Here is a 21,789-nt window from a genome sequence, read left to right on the forward strand (position 1 = left end):
AACATAAATCTGCTTACAAAATGTTGCCATCTGTATGTTTCACTGCATGCTGGTTAGCACTGTTTTAGTTCATTACCGCAGGAGGTTTTGAAAATATTGTTTGCGGAGTGTAATTTGAATGGGTGCACATTATTAAAGCGGACCTATACCCATATCTTTATAATAAGAACAAATACACCTTTAGAAATGTTTAGTAATGACAATCTACAAACACATATTTCTAGATAATTGCCGGCTTTGAACTCTTTGCATATCTTATTTCTCTCTTTCTTCCCCAGTCTTCTCATAGTGGCCATGTTTACTAAGGGCAGATTACTAGATCTCCCTTTACATCCTGGATTTCTGGCACATGACTTGACCTGTGACCATGCACATCATCTCAGGGGAGGAAAATGCCTTTCCCTGAGATCTGGTGAGATTTCCCAGCAATGCTCTGCTGATGACGAGGCAATCCCACTGTACAATGGTTTGCCAAACTGAAGGCATTTTGTACTTTCAAAGCAGGAAGCGAATGCTCTGCAAGTGTATTTCATAATCACAGCATTTTACACCTGACATGTCTATGTTATTATTAATCGTACATAGAGGGATGCATTGGTAGAATTTAGATTTTTGAGTGTAAAGGCCCGATTTAAACAGTTCACATGATCAGCTGACTATGTATTCTGGAATTAGACTGTGCCACCTGCTTTTTCTCAAGTGCCACATAGTAACAAGACGCCAGCACTTTTGATAGTTCCACAATGCAAATGCAAGCAAGTACAGGGTAAAAACCAGACACTGACATGGTTCAGCCAATCCTGGCCTTAACCATAGCTAAGTATGGATGGATCACCATATCCTTATGTACCCACACGCTGAACAATGTAGGCAAGGATAAAGGTAACTGGCAAGGTAGGTAAGGGTAATGGTGTCTACTGAACTGAGTTACCAACGGGATCTAAAAATCACACACATCTGAAAACTGATTACTGGACACACAATATACCGCTCTGGAGCGCACCACAATTGGCGTTAACTGGCCCTAAATTATTAGCAAATAAACCTGCATCAACTGTAATTGGAATTTATCGCCAATAATATTTCCCTGCAACATTGAGATTAATTCCCTATGAACTTGTCTTACTTAGTTTATGGTTAAACTAGATACTTAAACAGGTTTCACAAGGCTGACCCAGGACATCCTTCCTATCCTTCTGTCACCACCTGAAAATGGTGGTTTACATCCCCGCATTATTCAGGCAGTACCTCTATTGAACAAGCATACAGTTCTACATTCAAAAGGAACATTTTGTTTTATTTATTTTTGTTAGTCTACAGCAGGGGTGGCAAACTCAAATTCATCGGGGGCCGCATCAGCAGTATGGTTACCCTCAAAGGGCCGGTTGTATAAGACTATGCATCTACTCTTTATTATCATAAATAGTTGCCTCTGCATTCAGTTGCTACTGGTTTTAATAATAATTTAAGTAATAACTAGCCTTGAAAACATCCACAAGAAACTTTATTGGAGACTGCTCAGAATGGTGTATTGTGGAATCTGGCCTTGGGGCGGTAGGGAGAGTAAATCCCTGACCATACACATACCTTCCTTAGCAGCGGGGGAGGGGCGGTGATTTGCATATGAATGAGCCGCAATATTTACATATGAATGGGCCGCGGCTTATTGATATGCAAATTTACCGCGGCCCATTCATATGTTAATATCTCGGCCGGTACCGGGACAGTGCAGGCTGCAGGAACAGCACCAGCAAGCTCCGGAAAGAGCACAGAGTAGAGAGGGCTGGGGGAGGAGGTGTTTCTCTGGCCTCCCCCACCAGCACCCTCTAGTGTCTACTGTGTGGTAGTGCCGGCTCTGCTCGCTAACACACAGTAGACACTGCTCTGCACAGAGTCGGCATAGCGGACCGTCCCTGGCTGCTGTGCGGGCCACATTACAAGGTCCGGCGGGCCGGATTCGGCCCGCGGGCCTTGTGTTTGCCACCCCTGGTCTACAGCATACATCGATTCTTGACCTGCTCTCATTCTGTGTAGGTAATTATATTAGGCACTGTGTTAGGTTTAAGTTTTATGTTTCCATGCAGAAGGTTTGTGAAGGAGCAGAAACATGTACAGGAAGAGATCAGCAGAATGTCTTCTAAAGCTATGATGAAAGTAGAGGAAGACATCAAAGCCTTGAAGCAACTTTTATCACTTGCCTCCAGTGGCCTTCAGAGAAACACTCTGGCTATCGACAAACTGAAAATTGAAACTGCTCAGGTGCGTTACACTACATGTTGTGCTCCATTGGTCCCTAAACACGCACGTTATTTCCCTTGTAGACTTTTTTTTCAGATCATCAGCTTCAAAAAGCATTTTGCAAGTTTTTACAAAGTTTAATGCCATTTTCTTGAAGCCTCAAAGCTCCAGTCTGATATTTCTGACTAACATTCTTGCAGGGTGATATATGTAGACTTCTGCTGCTAACTACTCCTATTTGAAACTACTAGTTGCCTGTCTTGTTGATCCAAAGACATCCAACGCTTTGATACCCTGTCCTGGAACGTGTATGCAGATTGTGAAATTGAAAGTTATTATCCTGCAACATATACAACATATACACCCTGTAAAAATTTTTATATATATATATAATTAGGGCTGGGGAAATTAACGATTAATTCCTCGATTTAATTAGTGTGTGTGTGTACTGTATATATACACACACACACAGATTGATTGCACCAAAGTTGTTGCATTCTGTGACGTATGCCTGCTGACTCTTGCAGGTTTGTCTTTTTCACACATCTTGGGCACCTTTGTGTCTGTAGGTGTTTGATCCTTCCCTGACCCTGGCTGCTCTATCAAGGTTATGTCTCTCCTGTATGGCAGCGTGAGATGTAGGGCTGCAGCTAACGATTATTTTCATAATCGATTAGTTGGCCGATTTATTAAGTTCGATTAATCGGATGGAAAAAAAAAGGCTCCAGTGATTGACAACTAGTTTGTGTTAAGATTGTAGTCCATCACAGGAGCAAACTGCAGCTCTAGTGAGATGTTCCAAAGCTATAACATTACTGCTGCTGATTAAATGCTAGTTTTTGAGAGCTCAGACATGACAGACTGGCTGCACTCTACTGCTAGAAGAAGCACTAGTACACGTTAGGAGCAAAGGATTAATTACACCTTGGAAACCTGAATGTGGAAGAAAGTGTCCCCTTGACTTTTACTATTTATTTGGGGTATTCAATATATCTATTGATAAAGCAGAAAGTCCTTTGTAAGAAAAGTGTGTTTTTGTCTTATCTTTTTATGCACTGAATGTGTGTTCTCTGTCAAACTTTTAGGAACTTAAAAATGCTGAAATAGCTTTAAGAACACAGAAGACGCCGCCGGGTCTTCAGCATGAAAATACAGTACCATCAGAGTAAGTTTTAGTCGGCTATTTATGAGCCTTTGTAACTTTTCGACCTTTGCTGCGCTGTCTGGCCATTCAGCTGTCGGAGTGAGCATTCTGCACATGTGAAAAACTGCTGTTTGTGCGCGGTGTTTTCAATAATGGCACACAAGCCGGTGAAAGCAGAGTCCACTGTCTACCAGTCTTGCCAACCCTAATAGCCAGAGCAGTAAGGTGTGAGACACAAGGCTCCTCACCAAAGGGCAGAGTGAGAAAATACTTGTAAGGATCCGGCATCTGTTTTGATGAAGAACCTTTGCAAATATTGCTTTCCCATTAACAGCATAACCAACTCCACATTAATAAAACAAAAACCTGTGTGGATCCCTTAACTCATCTCCGACGGATGCAGACCGCAGAGTTGCCCCTGTCAGCTCCGGCCGGACCTCTGTCAGTTCTGAGCTCTGGCCGAATGATGGATCATTAGTAAGGTCTAGTGCAGACCTTCCTAATGATCACCGCTAGATCACCCGGGAACGACTATGTGCCTCCTCCCTGCACGGATGAAAGCAGGTGAGGGGGCTTGGAACGTTTACATGCAGCAACTGTCCCCCATTCAAATTTAATGATCGGGTGACAGCCGATGCATGTACACGCCTGCACACTGCATGTAATGGTATGTTATATGATTACATGCAGTTACAAAAACAATCACTATCCCTGGATAAACAATTGTGTAACCACTGATAGTGATTGATTCCTAACTGCATGTAATCCTTTCACATATGATTACATGCGGTGTGCAGGCGTTTACATGCAGCAGCTGTCATCCGATCGTTAATTTGAATGGGTGACAGTTGCCGCTTGTAACATATGCAGACATTAACACTGGTACCGTATATAGTAGCGGCCCCCACGCGACAAAAAAATTTGTCCAGTGGCCCCCGACTTGAGTTTGAGACCCCTGCCTTAACTCTTTAAGTCAGGCATTTGTTGGGCACATTGAGACTGGTGTGTGGCCTCTCATCATCCTGGGATGTCTCTACTGGCTCTCCATGCTCTTTAAGCAACCATGTAATGCTTGGGGTAAGAAAATGTAAAAGGTTAACATGATTGCATGCACCATAAAGAGTTAATACTTAATGGCTCAGCGTTTTCTCCCTTCATTGTGTCAGGAGATTTATTTCACACACTTCTATCTTGTCATATAATGTGTATTTTAGCTACTTCCGAGCTTTGGTGGAGCAGTTTGAAGTCCAGTTACAGCAATACAGGCAGCAGATTGAAGAGCTGGAAAACCACCTGGCAACACAAGCAAACAGCTTACACCTAACACCACAAGGTATGGGAAACTGGAAGGGTCTGTATTACTGAGTGTGAATTATGCTGACAAATGTAATGCCCTTTCTTTTTTTATAATGTGGCACCGTGTATTATCTCCTACCTCTTCCACCATATTTTGCTTTGAACAAATGTAGGATAGAAAGGAGGGGGGGCAGCTTATTCACGGCACACTAAATACTGTGCAGTGATGGTGGACTGCAAAAGGCTGACTAAGGGCAAATTTGAAACCATCATTACCATGTGGAGTGCAACTCTAGAGAGTAATATCTATTACAACAAGCACATGCATAGATCTGTTGGTTAGTGAGAAAAATTAGCTCAGTAATGAGCCAATAGAAAATTGGAAATGGAAGAAGCCAGCAACCATGGAAGGTGGTTGTTCTTTCCACATCAGATTGACCGGAGTTTCTGTAATCCCGGTGTGCTCCACATGAAATGAAAGGATTTCGTGCATGCAGCTTATAAAGAAGACTAGCAGCTGTTAAAATGGGCCCTGTCTGAAAATCCAAGGTCATGCAATTTGGTAGCTGCTTGTTCCCCTTGTGTAGACACTGTGCAGGGGTGCATTGCCACAAGATGTGGAATCCTCCAAGAAATTGAGTAGCTTTCCCAGGATCCACAGTGAGGTTGAGCGACATTGCCTGTACCTAGGATAATGGGGTTGTATACCATGGTATAGTGCCAAGAGTATATTTTACTACTTTCTCCTAATTTTTATTCATGTAAGTTTTTTTTTTATATTGATTTATCTTTTTGCCTTGTTAAATTGAACATTTCTTTTGTTTTACCAGCTAGAAGTTGAACGAGTGATTATTTTTGTCACAGGTTGCCCTGGAAAAGTGTTTTATTACTATTTTCATTATAACCAAGTCTTGGCTAATTTGTGGTGTTGTGTGGCCAGTGTGCCTTTTAAAGTATTTATATACTTCTAAAAAAAGAAAAATGGACCCAAAACCATTTTTTTTGCCTTTTTAACAACTGCAAGGGCAACCTTATTTTTTAACCCTTTTCCAGCTGCTGCTGAAAATGAGTGTCTACTAGACTGGGCAGACTGCTCCCAAAATGTACGGTCTATTTCTGGTAATAACAAATATTTATTTATTTTTTTCAGACCTATCTTCGGCAATGCAGAAGCTCTACCAGACATTTGTGGCCTTAGCAGCCCAGCTACAGTCCATACACGAAAATGTTAAGGTTAGGCATTTGCTTTTTCAGAACTCCGAGTTGTAATGTGTAATATGTAATTTGTTCCCCATAAAGATGTGAGCATTAGCGGTGAACAGCATCTCCTGATTTAGGTGACATTTTGCATGCATGTACTGTGATTATTCAAAACGGAGCAACAATGATAGCTGAAATCTTGTTCAGAGAGCAAGAGCTAATCCATTGATGCTCCTGTTTGATTAATCACTGCAGCCATCAAATTGTTGGCAGTCCTGGCAGCAGCATGCACTTGGGGGACACCGCAGGGGGGAAAAAACAATTGGTTAACACACAGTAATGTCCTGGAGGCTAAGTTAAGTTCTACATTGTAAATACAATTCATATACTTAGGGAAGCCATGTGACAAACCTCCAAGGATTTAAGAACTGATTTCCCTGTGCGTGGTCGCTTTTAAAGTATGTTTTTGTCACAGAGCTTGTCCTTAATGAAAACCACATGTCAAACTGATCGGTAAATACAGGCAGCTGAAGCTGTTATGTTAATCTTTGCCTTCAGGTCCCACCATTTCTGTGGCTCCCTGTTGGACCTTTTAAAGAGGAACTCTGGATATTTAAAACAAACTAATCCTTGCCGTGGGGCTATGCCTGCACTGCAAGGGTTAACTGCTCATTTTAGTTTAGGGGCTGGAATACAGAAGATGCTCATCTAATCCTCAGTACTGTGGCAGTAAAGCTGGCCATACATCAGATGGAAAAGGTGCAACAGATTCCTCCATCTACACTTAACTGTGTGGATGGAGTAATCTCAACCTGGGCCAATCTGTTGCACTTTTTCCATCTGACCACAGAAAATCTGCAGATAATTGTAAGGTGTATGGCCTGCTTTAGTGCTCACCTCTCTTCCCCCTCTGCTCCAGCAGTGGTATGTCATTCGGCCTTCTCATCTAGTGCAGGTGAAGGCATCCCTAAAGTTCCTCTAACTCTTTCACTGCCAAGCCTTGCTCTGAACTCTTGACTTTTAGCTGGCCTGATCAATTTTATGTTTTTTACACTTTTTTTTTTCACTTACAGCTTTCAGGACCCATAGAATAAAAATATGGTAGATCCCATGGTTGTTGCGCAAATGTTTATCTAAACAATATTTTCGATTTTAAAATTACACTAAAATCATTATTATTGCACACTCACAACTTTCAAAATTCCTACTAGATCCAAGATAAAAGATGAGATGCAACTCTATTGAGTTAATGAGTAACTAATGTATTTGTTCATTATAAATTGAGTCTTTTTTGCGAAATGTTAAAAAAAAAAGGTACGCAAAACTGTACATAAGCAACTTGTGCTAAAAATCTGCAGATTGGAATCTGCAGCACCATATGTGGACTAGGTTGTTGTGAGATAAAATGATGCAGCCTTGGGGTAACGTGCAATGTACAGCCATGCATATAGTTGACTAAATGTAATTTTAAAACTTTTTTTTTTAAAAAGCAAGCACTATGATGTAACAATGCACTGCAGCCTGTGCGTTATGCGCACCATACATAACGTGTGCCCGCTGGTGTTACTAGGCCCTTAGTGTGTTGGTGTCGGAGGGCTTTTCAGAATTATCAAGGATCTAAAAACCTTGGAGAAAGAGATTTTGAGGACACAGAGTTCTTAATCTCCTCTCTTGCAGCCTTGCACCTAGTGATGAACCCAGTAATGCTCAGTACAGGGCGCTTCTGTGTTGATTCACAAAATTGAAGATAAAGCAAACACATGGCTCAGTGTTTATTATGTCTTCCATTATGAATAGACACAAGAATACTCAATAGCATTCATTCCTGTGTTCATTCGAGGAGTTGTAAAACATAAAATGCACGTTTACCCACCCCATCCCGCTCACCATCCGGAACGGATCAATTCCCCCATGACCAGATTGGTAGTTATCTTGTACACCTGGTTGCCATGCTAATTAAATACCTCTAAGCTGATTGTATCTTTAAGGTGCCCATAGACCTTACAATCATCGCAAGACTTTTGTGTTGCGATGGTTGTAAGGTCATTAAAAAAACGTACAATCTGCCTATCTTGGACAGGCAGATCGTACTTGCGATAATCGCAAGCCCGCCCCGCTGAGGGGCGAGCTTCCGATGACCGCAATGCTGAACGGGCAGTGTGCGCTTGCGCACACCGGCCCGCTCGGCATTTATCTTACGAGTAGGGATGTCCCGATGCTACTTTTTCAGGCCCAAGTACAAGTACTTCCCCTCATGTACTTGCCGATACCAATTACCAATACTTTTTCTTAAAGGGATAGGTGACTTTAAATGATCCATAGTACAACTACATGTTCTATACTATGGGTCATGATTTAACCTATTCATGTTAACAGCGGAGAATTGTAACTCTATTGCTGGAGTGTAGTGGAGGTGTGTGCTGTATATATGTACTACATATACATTACACACGTCCAGTGCACTATAGCAATAGATTAACAGCCAGCCCGTCCCAGCTTCCCTCACTCAGTTTCACGCCGATCCCTGTTGCCTCACGCGGTGCCTCTCATAGTCGTCGCTGGGCAGGATCGCTTCATCGCATCTCGGTGCTCAGCTTATGGGAGGCGCTCACAATTCTGCCCTGCTAACATGAATGGGTTAAATCATGATCCGCAGTACATATGTCCCGTACACTGCAGTGATGGAATTACAATTCTCCCCTGCTAACATGCATAGGTTAAATCATGATCCATAGTACATAACATGTAGTTGTACTACGGATCATTTAAATTATCCATACTTACGAGCATTCCACACACCCGCCGACAATCCTGCGATTCTTGGCAGGTTTTCAAACATGTTCGTAAGACAAAAGGCGTGCGACCGTACAGTAGAAACGGACGCACACCTTGCGATTATCACGGGATTTTCCACGATTATCGTACGATAATCGCAAGGTGTGTGGGCACCTCTAGAAAGACTTGACTGTAAACCTGTGGAAATACAGGCTTGGGTGTTCATGGTCCCAGCAACTAACCTCCTGTTTGAACCAACGTGAGAGAACTAGAATTTTTGTATTGGGTGTAGAAGCAATGTAAAATAACCTTTTCAATCTCACTATTAACATTATGTACAGCTGGAGAGGGTTTACGAATTCTATTACAGTTCCAATGTTTTCTGAATATCATTAGCAGTTCTTTGACTTTGTGTGATGTCTGACATATTCAGCAAAATGTATTCCATTTGCTTACAGATGCTGAAAGAAAAATACCTTGGCTATCGGAAGACCTTCTTGGGTGATTCCACTGATGTTTTTGAGGCAAGAAAAGTGGAAGCCAAAGTGTCAAAGTGGCAGAGTGCCCCCCGCATAACCACTGGACCCGCACCCTTTGGCAGCGTACCAAACGCAGCAGCTGTGGCGATGGCTGCAACCCTGACCCAGCAGCAGCAGCCTGCTACAGGTCTGAATGCATTCACGTTCTAGATAACTTACTCCAGTTCTTTGATCAGTAAATTTATCTCAGCTCTCACACTGGGTCTTCCTATTTTTTAAGAAATACATCTTTTAGAGTAGACAGGGTTTAGACTTGGCAATAATTTATAGCTTTTTACATTTTAAATATTTTTGCTGTCATGGGAACCTTACCGTTCTAGAGGCTGTATACTCAAATGTTATCTAAAAGTAGGTCAACACCCAGGACACAACCCAATCTGTTTTCATCTCTTTCTAAGCTAAATTGCCTAAATCATCTTGGTAATACTTTCTGGTCAACATATCTGGATATGTTCTACTTGCAATCCCAATATTTGTTCTGAGCATGTGAAGGGTATGTGTGCAGGCATTGCCACCAATTGGATGCCTCTGCCTAACACACTAAGAAGTAATTTTCCTGGAGAAATTCTGCTTCTGGGACTGCTGCTATAACCTATAGAGCCGAGCCTGGGCTTGATGCAAACCAAGTTTGCCTAACCCTGCTCAAAACCGTGACCAACATTCACTCCTACTGACCCAATCATGGGTGGAAATTGTTGAGGGGGAATTCCCCCTCCCCTTTGTGACACATAGCTATGAGGCAGGGAAAGCACCTCTCCACAAATGATTGGGTCCGGAAGAGGTGGCACTCAGTTTTTAGTGGGCTTGGGCAAACTGGGTCTTACACCCTCTTGTGGTCACATGATTTCTGTTAAAGGGGAAAAGGATTCAGTCTGAACTCTGATCTTCCTGAAAAACAAATGTCGCATAGCTAGGCATTTGGTTATTGCTGCAGCAACCCTGCAGAAGTACTTTCCTGGAGAAAATTAGGGTTTAGCTCCCCTATTAATCTTTGTTTCTGCCCTGGCAGGACCGCTGACGTAACGTTGTTTACATTTGAGTATAGGTCCGTATCAAAGCAGATTTCCAGAAAACTGGAACATCTCAAATTTGTACCCATTCTGAGATTGAACACAAAATGGAACCCCCTTTCTGCTGTTCTTTAGCTTTCCTGTGCTGCAATTACAATTGTAAGAAACAGTCAGCTGTATTTAATCTGTGTAAAATGGGGACTGTTCCATAGCTCTATATGGAGAGGCTCAGAAAATGCATTTCCTTTTTTCTGGAAATTCTTTAAATACGTGATCATGCCTATTTTTAATGACTTGTTTTCTTTGCTGGAGCTGCTAAAACATGAATGATACACTTCTGACATGCAGTTATGTTAAACACCCTCCATTCTTCAGCTTTTCTTCCATTACAAACTTGTTTCCAGCTCCCTAAGCTGGTCAACGTGAAAGGGCTAAAATCTCAAGTCATTTATCAGTTTATTGGCTCCTGCCTTTTATTTCCCAATACTGTAAAGACTGACTTGGTTTCTGCGCAGTATGTCAGGGACAAGTCTTACTACATGCATTTAAATGAGGTACAATGTGTTTAATGTTGCTACTGTCGCTACATCTGTATCACCTGTGACCTTCTGTCTCATGAGAGATAAGGTACTCTTGGAACACTGAGACACCTTGTGGTGTAATTTGTGTAACTGACGCTAAACTCAGGAATCAAATCTTAAAAATACATTCATGTACCTCAACTATTAACAAAAATGTATCTTATTTGTGTATCACTCATCTGTAGATCCTCAAGTCATCTCTGAATTGGTGCTGGCACTGTCCTTTCTTCTGGAGGGTGACTACTTTTGTTCCCCATGGTCCCTGTGTGTGTTGTAAAATAGGCGCCGCTCCAAGCTCACTACTGTGATGGACTACACTCTCATATTTAGTTTACTAATTTGTACTGAGATTGTGGTCCATCACAGGAGTGAGCTTGGAGTGGTGACTACTTTACAACACACACAGGGACCATGAGGAACAAAAGTAGCCACCCTTCATCCCAAAGGAAGGTTTCGGCACCAATTCAGAGATGATTTGAGGATCTACAGCCGAGTGACACACAAATAAGATGCATATTAGTTAATAGTTGGGGTACTGGAATGCATTTTTAAGATTTAACTCCTAAATTTAATGTCACTTTAATTACATGCACAAATTGCTATTTTTTGATATATATATATATATATAACTTTATAATTATTTTTTTTTCATTATTTTAATGGAGGATCTTCCATGACACTAGACTGTGTCTTGAAAGTCAGGAAATAACTGTTTTTTCGGAGACATCTGAGGCAGTATTTACAAATTCTCTCTAGATGTATAAAAGAAAAGTTTAAAAAACATGTACTGGGGGGACATATGTAGGTTGCCATTGCTTACCTTCTGAAAATGATCGTTTACCGGAATTTTCATCAGGTCATGTACAGTGGCAGCCCTTATATTTCTCCAACATCAGCTTCCTTTATCAGATTCGAAACAAAAGTTACCTTCCTGAATGTCCATTAAAGGCCCGTTCACCCAAAAGTGTAATTTATACATGGCTAGAGCCTAATGGGCAAAGTAAGTCCCTGGTTTCTCCTCTCTTGGCTGCTCTAATAGTGAGATCTCCCTGCCATAGTCTTCCAACTCCTGTCCATTGGGAGTTGTGTTTTTTCCTGGCCACCTTTTTTACATGTGACCGCTTCTCTTCCGGCATTATCCAAAATAAATAGAAATTATTAATGTAAAAATATCTTGGGGAGCGTTGGACCATTGTTACTGTAGCAGGTGTTTAGACATAGGAACTTGAGTGCAAAAATTAACCGAGAGACTCCCTGAGAAATGAAAAGAAAATGCCAATGGTTTACTCGATAGCATTGGCTTCAAACGGAAATATTAATTTTGTGTGGACTGACACTTTAATAGTCATTTTAATGAAATATGGGTGAAGTTCCTGTACCTTAAGAGGAGCTGTTGGGACAGCTTTTACCAGTCACAGCCAAGGCTTCAGTTGGTGCTGGGGGCTTCTCCGGGAAGTGACCCTAGTTCCAAGCAGAGCTCAACTCTGCATTATCAGACAGTAACATCCCTGCCCCAGAATTGAAAGTGCTTCTGTGTGTCAGATGACTGGTTCCAGAACTGTCTGGAGCCTAGGTCATACTAAGTAAAAGCTGTCCAGACAGCTTCTGTAGAATGCCCTTAGAGTATCTGATAGGGATGCACCGATACCAGTGCCGATACTTGGCATTTTCACGAGAACTACCAGGGTTGCAGGGGTTGCAGCTAGGACCTGCCTCTGGCGCTCTACCACTGTCCTGATATCATTAGTCAATATTGTTTTAGAAAAACTGTCGCATGACAATAAACAAAAATGTATCAGTACTTGTATCTGTGAGTACTTGGACAAGTATCAGTACTTATACTCGCAGAAATGGTATCCGTGCATCCCTTTATATGTTTATAAAAATAAAATCATACATTAAAACAGGGATGTACAAATCCCAGGAGCTCCGTGTGCTCCTTAACAATGACAGCTGCCTCCTAACTTTTGAATTTTTCTCTAGTCTAGTCTTGGAGCTCGAAAAGTATGTGTACTTGTACTGAGTACTGTACTTGGTATCGGTGCATCCCTAGTATGTAAACACGACTATCTTTGCTTTAGCACAGTTTTGCTAAAAAAAAACTTGTGTAAAGCGGAAAGTTAAGATGCTTCACCCTCTGGGACTACATATCCCCATTCAGAGAGATGTTTGCTGTTCACCCATAGACCTGCCGTTATCACAGTATAACAAAATAAAATCACCAATCGGGCAGGATTGTTGTATTAAAATGTTTTTGATGGCAGCCATTTTGTAAAATGTAGACTTTTGAAGGAGTATGCCTCTTGTCTCTAGCCAATGGTTACTTCCACTTGTGGACAAATTCATCTAGAATGAAGGACTGAGCCATTCTAAGAGCCAATAGCTGCATTTAAAGAGTAAAGAAAATATGGCCGCTAGCTACAGTATATCTTTGGTGGCTCTGCCATATTTCTACTCTTATGATCATGGGTGGAATAGCAACAAGGTAGTCAGTGCACTTACAACATTAGAAATTGTGCCTTAGCACATTTATATTTCATATTTGTCATTTTAGATATTGTCTATATAATCCTTTTGTCCTTGAAGTCAAATTTTCTTATCGGTCAGGTGTTTGAGTGCAGGCACCCAGACCTGCACAGATGTGCTGGTTTGGCGTATACACTATATTGCCAAGAGTATTGGGACACCCCTCCAAATCATTGCATTCAGGTGTTCCGTGAAATTTCCTTGCTACTAAATATTCCACGGTCAGCTGTTAGTGGTATTATAACAAAATGGAAGCAACTGGGAACAACAGCCACTAGGCCACGTAAAATGACAGCGGGGTCAGGACATGCAGAAGTGCACAGAGCAGAGCCAATAGCTACAGACCTCCAAACTTCATGTGGCCTTCAGATTGGCACAACAACAGTGTGTAGAGAGCTTCATGGAATGGGTTTCCATGGCCGAGCAGCTGCATCCAAGCTTTAAATCACCAAGTGCAATGCAAAGCGTCTGACGCTGTGGTTTAAAGCAAGATGCCACTGGACTCTAGAGAAGTGGAGACGTGTTCTCTGGAGTGACAAATCACGTTTCTCTGTCTGGCAATCTGATGGACGTGTCTGGGTTTGGCGTTTGTCGGGAGAACGGTACTTCCCTGACTGCATTGTGCCAAGTGTAAAGTTTAGTGGAGGGGGAATTATGGTGTGGGGTTGTTTTTCAGGGGTTGGGCTTGGCCCCTTAGTTCCAGTGAAGGGAACTCTTAAGGCATCAGCACACCTAGACATTTTGCACAATTTCATGCTCCCAACTTTGTGGGAACAGTTTGGGGATGACCCCTTCCTGTTCCAACATGACTGCGCGCCAGTGCACAAAGCAAGGTCCATAAAGACATGGATGAGCAAGTTTGGGGTGGAGGAACTTGACTGGCCTGCACAGAGTCCTGACCTCAACCCGATAGAACACCTTCGGGATGAATTAGAGCGGAGACTGCGAGTCCGGCCTTCTCTTTCAACATCAGTACCTGACCTCACAAATGCGCTTCTGGAAAAATGGTCAAACATTCCCATAGACACACTCCTAAACCTTGTGGACGCCTTCCCAGAAGAGTTGAAGCTGTTATAGGGGCAAAGGGTGGGCCAACTCAATATTAAACCCTACGGACTAAGACTGGGATGCCAAGTTCATGTGCGTGTAAAGGCAGGCGTACCAGTACTTTTGGTGATATAGTGTATATCCACGTCCTATCATGGGGAATGCACAGGCGGCTGCATGCAATTCCAGTTTGCCCCAAGAAGAGCAGGTCTCTGCATGGGAGTGCATGTTGTATGGATGTACACACTCATGTGAATGAGGCTCAATAATGTTATTGCCACCATCGCAAAGCCCACACAATAGAGTTTGAGGAGACTATCCTACCAGTAACTTTCTGGGGGGCACCCTGGAGAAAACCCACACAAACATATAGAGAACATATACATTTCATGCCGATAGTGGTATTTGAACCCAAGTCCTTGGCATGACAAGTCTGAAATTCTAAGCACTGAGCTTCTGCTGCCAACCTAAAAGTACCTATTGGCTGTTAGACTAAAAGTATGGGCTTCTGAATTCTACTTTGATTTGTCTTTCCCGGTTATTAACAAAGCCAATCTGTTTGAATTGTGCAGTGGCTCTAATTTTGTGAATGTGATTTTAGATTTTTTTTTTTATGATGCTGCATACTTACTGCCAAATAATGTGTTTTTTTTCAAGTAATTTATATCTAAATGTTGACTTTTTTTTTTTTTTATTTTATTTGAAAGAACAGTTTTTTTTCATTGTGGCTGCTTATTGTTAGTGGGTTTACTGACGGACAGCATTTTTATATGGTGCTTAATGATGTTTTAAGCTGTGCATGTACCTGAGACACTATGGGGGTATACAATGCAAAAGCGCGTTTAAGGTTTAGTTATCTCTGGATATTTTATATTTTTTGGCATTTGCTGAAGTTATGCTGTGTAAAAGCAATAAACCATTTTAAGTGCATTGAGAGAGAAAAAAAATTACTTCTGTGATGATACGGTGTCCTTGGACGGAACTGGTGTAGACATGGAATTACATTTTTGATCAATCAGTAGAAGCAATTTAGCAGGTCTTTTGATTTTGTGATTTGTACAAGTGATGCTGATTAGAAAGTGTGCGGTGGTTAATTTAGACTTCCTTAAAGGGCACGTCTACCCGAAACAGTTATTTAGTGATGGGGGTGATTAACTCAGCAGCTTTTATTTTTCATTAAAGGTAGAGTTTTCTAGAGTCATTGATTTGTTCACTTCCCCTTTATAGGCTATAACTAAAGTGTCACCACTAAGCTTCCCAATTTTTTTATTATTGCATAGTGATTATGATGTGGATTCATTTTTGATAATTTTTCAGCCTGTAGGTCTATAATGGAGAAATTAAGCCCCAGATGCAGTTATACTGCATTATAGTAAGTAGAGCTTTATAACGCCTTGTATGAATTAAAAAGCCTGAACAGATAGAAATTCATATTATTGCCTCTCTTCCGGGCTTATTTTTTAAGCAGGGCTGGACAAATCCCAGGTGCCAGGAAGCCAATGCACCTTAAAAATGACAGCCTAATGTTTGAGCTGTGGTCAGTGAAGCTGGTTATTGCATCACAACACACAGATGTGCATGCTCTGTGCATTGCCATAAATAGTGGAGTTGCAATTCTCTGTGTATTGAGGGCCCATTGCACTTTTGAAAGCTCATTTTAAAGCACATTTAAGTCCTGACTTTCGCCTTGTGAAGTATCCACAACAGAATGCACATCATCCTAATAGATCAACAGCAGACACCGTTGCAACATTAAATGCGTTTATGCATTTTTATTTTAGTATAAGATTGGCTTTTATGCAAGCAGTTATCACACAATCTAAGGTCCTAGTAGTCAGGCTATGTCATTGTAATACCAACTTCCTTAACTAAAATGTATGAGGATAGCACAAAACTGGTTATATTCTTTATTTGATATGGAATATAACCAGTTTTGTGCTATCTCCATACATTTTAGATAAAGAAGTTGGTATTACAATGAGTAGGGTAATGGTATACTTTACCGGTGTTGTCAAAGACTGATGCTTATTTGCTGAGGGTAACAAATCAGGTAATGTATTTGTTTAGAAAACGGTAAGAAGGATGGCGGGTTTGTATCTAGTTATCCTGTGCAGGACGCTTTCTTGTAGATGTTAGACTAGGCCAAGCAAATTTTATTGGCAACATCTTGATTCCTTGCCTATTGCTGCCAAGTTTTTGAGAGCTTATAGCTGTTAATACTGGCGGTAACTATGGGTTAGGCCTGGTAAAGTGGTTCCAGGATGTAGTTCTGGGGTTCACAAATTCTGTGCTTTAATCTGTCAAGAACAAAGGCTCTATGGTTTAGGTAAAATTTGGTATTTCTGCGTCAGGAACTTGCAATTCCCTGCAGAAGGAATTCCAAATCTTTTGTTTACAGGCAGCAGCTGTCACCTGTTCCAATTAATGTTCGGGTGACAGCGGGCGCATTTCAACACGGCAGAATGCTGACACACTGCAGTAAGGATGTCCCGATGCCCCTTTTTCAGGCCCAAGTACAAGTACATCCCCTCATGTACTTGCCAATACCAATTACCAATACTTTTTAAAAAAGGGACAGGCGACTTTAAATGATCCATAGTACAACTACATGTTATGTACTATGGATCATGATTTAACCTATTCATGTTAGCAGAGGATAATTGTACATCTATTGCTGTAGTGTAGTGGAGCTGTGTGCTGTATATATGTACTACATATACAGTACACACGTCCAGTGCACTATAGCAATAGATTTACAGCCAGCCCCGTCCCAGCTTCCCTCACTCACAGTTTCACTCCGATCCCCGTAGCCTCACGTGGTGCCTCTTGTAGTCGGCGCTGGGCAGGATCACTGCATCGCATCTCGGTGCTCATCTTGTGGGAGGCGCTCACAATTCTGCCCTGCTAACATGAATAGGTTAAATCATGATCCATAGTACATATACAGCACACATGTCCCGTACACTGCAGTAATAGAGTTACAATTATCCCCTGCTAACATGAATAGGTTAAATGATCCGTAGTACATAACATGTAGTTGCACTACTGATCCTTTAACCCATTCATGTTAGCAGAGGATCATTGTAAATCTATTACTGCAGTGTACGGGACATGTGTACGGGACATGTGTACAGATAGAATGCAATTCAGCAATAGATATACAATTCTGCACTGCTAACATGAATGGGTTAAATGATCCATAGTACAACTACATATTATAGTATTATGTAGTACATAACATGTAGTTGCACTACTGATCATTTAACACATTCATATTAGCAGGGGATAATTGTAAATCTATTGTTGCAGTGCATACTATACATAGTACATGTACATATAGAGTGCACTGCTACATTAGATTTACAATTATACTCTACTAACATGAATGGGTTAAATGATCCATAGTACAGGGCTACATATGGATAATTGAATCCATTCATGTTAGCAGAGTATAATTGTAAATCTATAGTCTCCATTATATAGGCAGAGTGTACTCTATATATGTATTGCATATAGGGTACACACTGCTAATACAATGGAGACAGATGTGCAATTAGCCCCTGCTTAATAGTGAGTCCCGATGTCCCGAGCAGCGACGATGTCCTTCAGTGCCGGAGAGCAGCGGCGAGTCAGCGCTGGTCCGGTGGGAGGAGCTCCAGGGGGGGGTGTCTAATTTAGCTGGCCCAGAGGTGCCTGCCAGCTAACTTAGGACCCCACCTGGAAGTCCTCCCGCCGGACCAGCGCTGACTCTCCGGCACTGAAGGACATTTTCGGCGAAGAGGAGCATGGCGTCACTGCTGCTCCGTTGGGTGGAGCTCCAGGAGGAGTCCTCTGGGCAAGTCGCCGGCCACCTACATTAGGACCCCACCTAGAGCCCCGCCCACATCAGTGATGTGGCGCTCCTCCGCTCAGCCTGCCCAGGGGACCCCACCACGGAAAAGTAAAGTAGAAAGAAAAAAACAGCCCAAGCTTCAGCGCTAGGCACCGGGGCATTTTGACAAGTAAAAGTACTTGTCAAAATGCCCTGTATCGGGCCCGATTCCGATGCTAGCATCGGTATCGGGACATCCCTACACTGTAGGTAAACGTTTGATTTGATTACATGTGGTTAGTAATAGGGCTGCAACAACTAATCGACATAATCGATTATAATCGATTATTGAAAAAGTTGTCAACTTTTTCAATAATCGATTAATCGGCTTCCAATCAGTTGGCCCTGTTCACGGCTCCACACACGCTGTGCGCTGCACCTCCTCATCACCTCACGCTCGTCGCTGCCAGACCCGCCCGCATCCAATCAATCACTATCTTTGGATGCGTCGATCATGTGTCCAGGGATAGTAATTGATTCCTATCGCATACGATTACATACGGTATGTCCGCATTCTGACGCTTTCAAATGCAGCTGCGGTCACCTGATTAACTTGAACGGGTGACAGCTGCCGCCTATAAACGGAAGATTTGGAATTCCTTCTACAGGAAATCACAAGTTTCTGAAGCAGGAATACCAAATCGCACCTAAAGTACAAGTGCGAATGGGGTCTAATTCTTTTGGAGTCCTATAGCTGCGGCAGAACACCAACATCTGTATGTGAGATTACACAGTGGTGACATGCATGCGCTTTGGTTTCATTTGAATATAATGATTATACAGAGGGGAGAAGGCGGCTTGCATGAATTGCTCATGCACTATTTAAATGTACATTGACCACATAACCCCCAATGTTATTTTTGCAAAGAGTTTAAAAAAAAAAAACCCCCTTATCTAAGAAAACACGTTCCAGGAAGAAAAAAAATGTGGGCACTGTTGCTAATGTGTTAGTGGAGCAAGTTTAAATCCAATATACAAAGTTTTGCTTCCACAAACCCATATTCCTACCTCCCTACCCCTCATGTGTTGGTAATAATGTGTTGTTGGGGATAGGCATATACATCACAGCTCCAACTGACTCCCATTGATAAAAGTAGGATGGACACGGACCACAAGTTGCCCTGGGTATCTGCATACAAACAGCCCCCCTAGATCACAAACTGAACATGACTAGTTTAGAAAAATGCTTTGTCATTTGTAAGTTTGGTACAGGAGTTGTATCAGGGGCTCTTGGAAGACCACAAGCTGGGAAATTTGGATTATTTTATCTGCTGATCTCACAGAGGTAATCAAAAACCATGCTGTAGTTAAAAATGATAGAACAAGGATCAGTATGTGTTTAGAAGGGGGAAAAAGGTGAGACTCGCAAAGGTTTCATCTTTTTATATAAGCTTTGTATTTATATGTATTACATACATGCTGAATGGAAGTGTACAGACTAAGACCCCGTTCACATTGAGCGATTTATCGCACGATTTCGCGGCAAATTACCGCGCGATATCGCGCTCCAATGCAATCTAATGGGGCAAAGGGTCCTGCTGTCGCGGGTCGTGTGTCGCTACAGCAGGACCCTTTTTGGAGCGGATTTAGCCGCGATTCAAGCTTGCTCAATGCAAGCTTGAACGCGACATCGCGCGGCAAATCTCGCGATGTCGCGCAATATGCAAATCGCGCGACTTGCATATCGCGCAGTGGGAACGGGGCTTCATTTTGCATGCCTCACTCCAGTTGCTGGTTTGAGGTTTGCATGCTATAACATTAGTTATAATGCATTCCCAAACACATTATACATAAAAACAACAGGAAATTGTTAATGTTCTGCCGCCCCAGTCTAAGCATTGATAGTGTGATCTCTGTAACTTACAGTTGTGGCTAGATGGCAGTAACCCCAATCTCAGTGAGTTGGCAGACAATTGACTCAATCCGTATAACACCTTGAAGATCATTGGGAAGTGTATGCCAAACTGTACAGATCTTTACAACAGTAAACATAGAATAGGTCGAAATATCATAATGTGATCCACTTGGCAAAGGACATGTGGCTGAGCTGCAGACTGGAATATCATGAAGGGTGGAGCCATGTACACAGTAAAACCTGAAATATGGGCAGGGTTGGAGACAATTACCAGAGACAGATAAGGCCAATAATTAAAGGCATATCGCAATGCATGTGTAACCAAACCCCAGAACAAAAATTTAGTATTGCTGCCTCCTAGTCCTTTGATGTGGTGGCTGTAATAGTTTTGCTTTTTTTCTAGGCTTGTGTTCTTTTGTTTCTCCTGGTGATCCTGCCAGTGACGCACTTCCTGTCCTAGGATGAAGAGAAAACAGCGTTGGCCTCCTAGAACAGGAATTGTAAGGACTACTACAGCATAAGGGGGAGATGTCGTTTTAAGTTTACCGAGGTATCCTGGGCAGGGCTGATAACACTTTTTCGGATTTCAGTATAGCAGGAAGTTAAGAGTTATTTTTTTTTTTTTGTTTCTTTTGAGAGTTCATTGTTGGGGTTTACGTACATTTTAACCATGTGAGCTGCACCATTTCTAAACAAAACTTTTTACGTTCACTGCACTTGGTAGCAGATATGTTCTTACGTTTTTAAATGTGCAGTGACGGAAGAGGCCCAAACCTACCCAGTGATCTAAAACTCTAATATATGTACCAAACATTACACAATAGTTTATAAGATGTAACTCTTTCCTAGTGAGCGGTCTATGATGGCTCACAGACCATGCGTTCATCACCCAGGTCTCCCTAACTCAGCAGGCTCAGAAGATAATTATGTAAAGACAATCTAATATTTATTGGCAAGAGTAGACAAATTCATATTGAATTTAGGTCTGGTCTATTTGTAACTTAAAGTTGGGTAGAAATATAACTTACAATTATTTGGTATTTATGAATGTTCTGGATCTAGCCAAAATGCTACAGGAACTAAGTTTTTTTGTTTTTTCTTATTTTTTAAATCCTGTTGTGACTTCTGATGTTTCCAGCTATTAACTTACTACTCGGTGTGAGAAACATCTGCATTGTCTTGTTTATCAACCTTTGACTTGCTGCAACTGACCAATAAATTGAATAAACACTTTTCTATTGTTGTGTTCTTTCTGCAAGAGTAAAGTTTAGGTAGTATCAAGTATTTGTATATTAGGTTTAATGGGTAGAAATAATGAAGGAACTTGATCTGTGAAGGTTCTCATTTGTCCGGGTTATGGTATAGCTAGTAGTAGACAGTCATATTCAGCTGGACTTGTTAGTAATGTTGAAGATGTTTTACCAGATATGCTCACCTTTCTAAGACCACCCCCACCCCCCTATCCGGCTGTGAAATGTCCATCAATGTCTAATGTAACTCAATGTACCTGCAGTAGACATGATGACGTCAGCAGTCATTAGACCGCCGGAGCCCAGGGGAGAAGAGGCTTCGGGGAGCGGTGGGACCAAGGATAAGCTGAGTATATCTGGTTTGGGTCCCCTGGACAAAACAAGCACTTAACCCTTGCAGTGTGGCAGGGGAGTTTTTTTTTTTTTTTTTTTTTTTTTTTTTTTTCTTTTTTTGTTG

The 21,789-nt window shown here is 41.8% G+C and overlaps 1 protein-coding gene across 3 annotated transcripts in view; it reads left to right on the forward strand.

Moving 5' to 3' along the window:
* NUP58 (nucleoporin 58) overlaps positions 1-21,789 on the forward strand; it is a 53,622-nt gene that overhangs the window by 13,394 nt on the left and 18,439 nt on the right. For all 3 annotated transcript variants that reach the window (XM_018566380.1, XM_018566381.1, XM_018566382.1), the window contains exons 8-12: positions 2,085-2,259; positions 3,324-3,403; positions 4,597-4,715; positions 5,829-5,911; positions 9,112-9,319. In XM_018566380.1, coding sequence (XP_018421882.1) covers positions 2,085-2,259; positions 3,324-3,403; positions 4,597-4,715; positions 5,829-5,911; positions 9,112-9,319 — 665 coding nt within the window. The remainder of the gene's footprint in view (positions 1-2,084; positions 2,260-3,323; positions 3,404-4,596; positions 4,716-5,828; positions 5,912-9,111; positions 9,320-21,789) is intronic.

Source organism: Nanorana parkeri, unplaced genomic scaffold, assembly GCF_000935625.1.
Source record: "Nanorana parkeri isolate BGI_ZX_2015 unplaced genomic scaffold, ASM93562v1 scaffold945, whole genome shotgun sequence".
In the NCBI taxonomy this organism is placed as follows: Eukaryota; Metazoa; Chordata; class Amphibia; order Anura; family Dicroglossidae; genus Nanorana; species Nanorana parkeri.